The following is a 6,183-nucleotide window of genomic DNA, read 5'->3' as shown; positions in this document are numbered from 1 at the left end:
GTAAGGGTTACCCTCCGTTTAAAAATGTAATTAGATAAAAGGATTTAAAAATTACAATTCGTTATTACATGTAATTACATAAATATGGAATAATAAATATGGCGAGGGCACAACATGTGTGCTGATTCACCTATATACTACCACCTTCATCCCATAATAGAAGTGAAGTAATATTTTTGTCATTTTGATCTATCATACAATAAGAGTTAATACATTTCATTTTTACCACAAATGGTAAGTAGTCCTTATATTCATCAACTTATTTCGCTCATATTTTATTATAAAACTAATATATATATAAGTGAGACCTATAATATACTAACTTTTTCAATTCACTTTTTTTAAAATTTTCAAAATTCGTGCGCACCTCTAATGTGACTTACTGACTGTGGGAAGGATTTAGTAATTGTTATCGGAAAGTACGTTGACGAAATATATATCTAGAGGGTGATATGCTACACACTTTATGTGAGCTCCTTATTTGAGCATCAATCTTGTTTGACGCACGTTTAGTGTTATTCGCTTTGATTTATATATTTAGTTTGATTCTAATACATTAAAAAATGTTATTGAAATTTTTAATTTCATAAAATACATAAAAATCAATTCTTAATTTGTTACTTTATTAATTTATTTGAAATTATAGAGTCAACGAGCAAATCGAGCTTTGATTTTTATGAATTTTGTGAAATTAAAAATTTTAATAACATTTTTTAATATATTAGAATCAAACTAAATATATAAATAAAAACAAATAACATTAAGCGGGCATGAAACAATAAACAAGATTGATGCTCACATGAGGCTCACAAACAAGATTGATGCTCACACGAGGCTCACGTGATAGTATCATTTCTCAATATATCCATATTTATATGAAAATTGGATTTATTTTATGGAATCACATCCATACATATTATAGATTCTAGAATCCTTCCGCCGCGTCACACTCTTCCTTCACCGCCTCATTATATATATTTTTAAGTAGATTAGATATTAAGTTATTTGACTCAACCTCTTAAAAGTCAGCAAATCTCAAACTTTCAATGTTTTTACGTTTCTGCCACTACGTTCTTTAATCTAACTTTTAATGGAGGTCATTTTTGTCTAATTACCTCATCAATCATCACACTCATTATGACTCATAAATAAATCACTCTCTCGCAATATATCCGTTGATTGTCACAGCTTGTTCCTATCTCGCTCACCATACCAAATGAATTTGAATTTAAATCAACTATGAAATCCACATTTAATTCCATAGTTTTGAATTTGGAACTGATAATAAAAAGGGATGCAATATTTTTTCACTTGCCATATTAAATTTCAATGAATGTTGTATACCTGCCATATACAAATAATAGACCGACTTATTATAAAATTCCCCAAACTTAGACTCGAGGGAAATTGGAAAAATTAAATTAAAATATTATATAAAAGTACAAAAAAGCCCACCAAACAAACCCTAATCTCTACAGCCCGCCGAAACAAACCCACCCCCTCCGCTTTTCCCTCATCTCCCCTCTCTTCTCCTCTGCATCCTCTCCGGTTCCTCTTCCTACGGATCTTCCTCTTCCAGTCTTCCTCTTCCTCTTCTTCTCCGTTTTCTTCGTCGTTTATTTTTTCTGTAATTTATCCCTCAAAAACTAACTTATAACCCTTAACCGAATCCCTCCTGTTGTATATTAAATATTGGCCGTCCGATCTGTCATCGTTCCAGATCTGAGACGAGGATCGAATCATGGTGGTGAACGGGAGGCCGACGAAAAGGCTGGTGAAGAGACGAGTCACTGCGGATCTCAGTGATTTCCTGACGTTCCCGAGCGCTGGTGATCTAGAATCTCCGGCGGCGGCCAGGCCGTTTAGGACCACGGTCAGGGCGTTCCTGACGCAGCACGCCATCCTCCCTCCCCCTTCCTCGCTCTTCCCCCACCTGCTGACCTGGCAGATCCTCTTCCGCGTAGGCGACCTAGCAGTAGACGACGGCGGACCCGCCATCGTCTGCCTTGACGTCGTGGAAGAGGATGTTGCCAGATCCAGATCCGTTTATTGCGACCAGTGTCGTGTTGTTGGTGAGTTCTCGACACCGAGTCAGGCGCGCTGACTCAGGTGATTTTTTTAATTCTTGCCTTGCCAGTGCTAATTCCAGAATTTTCTTTTCGTTAAGTTATTTTTAAGAATTGAAAGTTTAAGCGCTCGTTTTTGGTAAAGAAGAAAACACAAGCTAGAAAGTAGAAATATTCGTATTTTTGGTGGGGTGAGTTTTAGCGGATTAGTGGAAAACCGATGCATTTTTGGAGTTGTCTTTTCTTTTCTTTTAGTTTTTTCTGTTTTATGAAGGAGGATAATAATATCCCTAAGGGTGTCCACTATAAGGTGGACACGCCCAATAGCCCCGCCCCAGTTTTTTGTCCATAGCCCCGGATTTTTGTCCATAGCCTCAAAATTCTATTTCCGCCACTATAGTGGACACCTCCAATAGCCCCCAAATTTTATAATCAATTTTCATTTTAAAAATAAAAAATTTTGCATGCGTCGACCGCCGCGCCGGAAGCTGCGGTCACTATGACCGCCGCGCCTATAGGCGCGCCTCACCCCCACCAGCCGCGTCCTCGCCCCGCACGCGGCGAAGCCGTTTCCGCCCCCCTCCCCCGTCCTCAGGCGCGGCGGCCACCCCAGCCACTATGACCGCCGCGCCTCCCGCCTCGCCCCACACCCCTCTTCGGCGACCGCCGAGCCGCTCCCATAGTGGACACTCTAAAACTGATTTCAATTTCCGAAGCGAATATCTTAAAAGCTTATAGGTAAAGTGGGACCGACCAGTTATGTGCATAGGTGGAAGGCTAATATCAAAGTGGCGGCCCACTGCCCAATAAATTAAATCCCATAGAATTAAATTAAATAGAAATCAAAATTAAAGAGCAGTGTGCTAGTGGGCCACACCCCTTTGTGATGTGTTCCCCCCTTTTTTTTTACCTCCGAAATTCCTAATTGATGCCGTCTTTTCCTAAACTACCCCTCAATCATCTGTGGTCAACAAGCGTGCACTATGAGGTCAGAAGTGTCTTTTAGTCGATGTGATGAGTCACCAACATAAAACGTGTAGCTTCTCTATTAAGGCGATGATTGACTTTGCCCTACGATGCTCTTCCCGCCTTTTTTTTAGTTGTTGAATGTAATTGTTAATTGATATAATAATTAATTACGGGTTAATTTTGGGGATGAAGCTTGATTGCTTTGGTAAATTTGGTGATCGTGTTTTGTGTTTGTTATACTAGGATGGAGTAGCAATCCCGTAAGCGGAAAGAGGTACCATTTCATAATTAAAGCTGATGGCAATTCTATTGCTGGCTACAATAAGACGTGTGCTGGCTGTGGAGACGCTCTTCATATGACTGATTCTAGGTAGAGAGAGTCTTTACTCATGGCTTCTTTAATATGTTTTCATTGGAAAAGTCACTAATTGGGGGAAAAATAGCGTTTTGAGTTGCTCTGCTTTCGAAAAGATTGAACTTTTAGTCGTTTGTCCAATTTGGAAATATAATTGGGGGATTCTTGGTTGTAGCTTATTGTTTTAATATGAGGGTTGTTTTTCCAGATGCAAGTCATGCAATCATGTAATGACAACGGAAGATGTCGAAGACTGGATGTATCAGCAGCTGGACAATACGACACATCTGTTACATGGTGTCATTCACGCAAACGGCTATGGCCATCTTCTTAGAGTAAATGGTAGAGAAGGTGGATCCAGGCTTCTTTCGGGACGACATATAATGAATTTCTGGGACAGGCTTTGCAAATTGCTTGGAGTCAGGTGGGGATTTCTCCATTTTATTCTGTCCATAGCTGATTTATTCAGCTCTGGGCTTCATCTTTTGTCATACAGTACTGTAGGGGACTCACACTTATGCTAATATGGATGAACAGAAAGGTCAGCGTCATGGATGTGTCGAAGAAGAATTGTCTGGAGTTCCGATTGCTTCATGCTGTGGTTAACGGTCATCCATGGTATGGAGATTGGGGCTATCACTTTGGCGCGGGAAGTTTCTCGTTGAACCTGGACGACTATAAGATGGCAATTGAGAATCTTTCTTCTCTTCCATTGTCATTGTTTCAAGCTCAAGGAAGGAAGGCCCGTACGCGCTTGCAGGACTTGATATCATTTTACCAGTCCATATCTGAACGTGAGCTTGTAAACATCCGAGATCTGTTCAGTTTCCTGATGGGTATGATTCATGACCGCCGTCAGTTCTCTGCAAGGGAAGATGAATCTCCTCGCAAGAAACTTAAGACTAGTTACTCGAGGGCTTTGTGTTCTTGGACTATTGATGACGTAAGGCGCGTGGAAGAAGCAATGTTCAAAGTGTTGCGTGCTGTTAGTGGATCCACCTGGGTGAGTTGGCGTGCTCTTAAAGGTGCTGTTTGCAGAGTAGGTTCACCGGAGCTTTTGGATTACTGCCTTAAAGAACTTAAGGGGAAACAGGCAGCTACCGGCATGGTAGTTGCTGCTCGGTGCATTTCTGACACTGGTGCCATGGAGTACAGGTTAGCAATTTTGAACTTGGCCTGGCTTGATTGCGCCGTATTTCTTTATTGCTCATGTTTCTCTGTTCTTTACAGACTTGAGCCAGGAAGTGCATCCATTCCAGCCAGCACATGCTTGAACACCTTCCCCATGGCAAACCAGCCATCTCATGAACGGCTTGTAGGGGATCTCAAGTATTTTTATGATTGTCTTCTCCAGCCCGAAGCAATGGTACTTCACGTTCCTGTAGCTAAAAGAGACGTTGCAGTTAGCTCTGTCATGAAGATTCTTGATTGCAAGCAGTTCGTGAAGGACTACCTCCCAGGACATTTCCTGCCAGTTTCAAAGGAAAATACAGTGCAGGTACTGTGTGAGGTTGATCTGATGGAACAACCCGAAGAATATAAAAACCATAATCCTCCGCCAGAGTTACTTGTACTATCACCAGATGCCACGATTGCTGACCTGAAGGTCGAAGCGATGAAGGCATTCCAAGATGTGTATCTGATGATGAGAAGGTTCCAAGCGGAGGAGGTGGTTGGGTACGGGGGTGTTGATGAATCGACTCAGATCAGACTATTGCTAGGGTCAATGGAGTCCGTGCGGATCCGGGGGAAGTTCCATGGGAAAAATGGTCTGAGTAGGTATAGAATGGAAAGGGGGCTAGAGAGATGGATAGTGGATTGCTTATGCGGTGCAAAGGACGATGACGGGGAGAGAATGCTGGCGTGTGATGTGTGTGGGATATGGCAGCACACTAGATGTTCAGGGATCCCTGACTCGGATGGTGCTCCGGTGAAGTTCTGTTGCCACAGATGTAGAGGCAGGGGCATGAGCAAGGGAAATGGGCAATGCAGGGAACAAGTGGTGGATAATGTTTTTGTTGATGTCGCCGCTGCTATGAGCACTGGGGTTATATAATCTGTAAATAAAAATGTTTTTGATATCCCCAAGCAAGCAAGGTCTGGTGAGATGTGTATATGAAGAGGGCCTTTGTAATGAATTCCATGAGCTCTATGGCATGTTCCAGTTTCAGAAATGGAGTTGTGTACATTGTTGCCTCCTTTCCTTGCTTTGGCTTTATTTTGCTTACACTTCAACGTTGCGTTAGTGCATATGAAAACCTATTAATCTTTGAAAAAAGATTTCTATTTAATAACCTTATGAATAATTTATTTTTAGTTCGTTCTTGAAAAGTGTAAATATTTTAATTTTGAAAAGGCTTTTTTCCATTTTTTTTCTTACTTTATCAGTTACGTATTAATGAATATTTTAATTATTTTTTATCTCTATCTTTTTATGTTCGGATTGCTTTAATTATTTTTTTCTTTATTTTTTTTTTCACTTTATCAGTTATGCATTAAAACTTATGACGATAAAATGTTCATACTTACTTTTTTATCTTTTTTGCTTTAATTTGTGACTTAAACCGCGGACGATGGCCATCGTCCGCCCATTGCGAACGTCGCGGACGATGGCCATCGTCCGCGACATCGTCCGCCCCATTGTGAAGGCCGCGGACGATGGCACGCGGACGATGACACGCGGTTTGGTTTTTTTATAAATAGCGTTCATTTGTAACATTTCATTTCACACGATTTCATCTTCGAAACTTACATTTACATAATTACTACGAAATGGATTCAAGCCCCAATAGC

The 6,183-nt window shown here is 40.9% G+C and overlaps 1 protein-coding gene across 2 annotated transcripts; it reads left to right on the top strand.

Moving 5' to 3' along the window:
- The first annotated feature begins 1,319 nt into the window (after positions 1-1,319).
- Positions 1,320-5,589, top strand: LOC121772196 (PHD finger protein At1g33420-like). Of its 2 annotated transcripts, none has more exons than XM_042169199.1 (5): positions 1,320-2,072; positions 3,279-3,405; positions 3,599-3,814; positions 3,928-4,545; positions 4,621-5,589. In XM_042169199.1, the coding sequence occupies exons 1-5, from the start codon at positions 1,742-1,744 to the stop codon at positions 5,444-5,446; spliced, it is 2,118 nt and encodes a 705-aa protein (XP_042025133.1). In that variant the 5' UTR covers positions 1,320-1,741; the 3' UTR covers positions 5,447-5,589. The 2 variants fall into 2 exon arrangements, with proteins under 2 accessions (XP_042025133.1, XP_042025134.1); XM_042169200.1 differs by having other exon boundaries at positions 1,889-2,109.
- Positions 5,590-6,183: the final 594 nt, after the last annotated feature.

This window comes from Salvia splendens, chromosome 16 (assembly GCF_004379255.2).
Source record: "Salvia splendens isolate huo1 chromosome 16, SspV2, whole genome shotgun sequence".
Taxonomy (NCBI): domain Eukaryota; kingdom Viridiplantae; phylum Streptophyta; class Magnoliopsida; order Lamiales; family Lamiaceae; genus Salvia; species Salvia splendens.
Note: the sequence above shows the minus strand (reverse complement) of the source record. Positions and strands in the feature narration are given on the sequence as shown.

Excerpts from the sequence above, each read along its gene's own strand:
- LOC121772196 (XM_042169199.1), top strand. The coding sequence starts at position 1,742 with ATGGTGGTGAACGGGAGGCCGACGAAAAGGCTGGTGAAGAGACGAGTC. Across the intron at positions 3,406-3,598 it reads CTTCATATGACTGATTCTAG|ATGCAAGTCATGCAATCATG; the intron begins GTAGAGAGAGTC and ends TTGTTTTTCCAG. Across the intron at positions 4,546-4,620 it reads ACTGGTGCCATGGAGTACAG|ACTTGAGCCAGGAAGTGCAT; the intron begins GTTAGCAATTTT and ends TGTTCTTTACAG.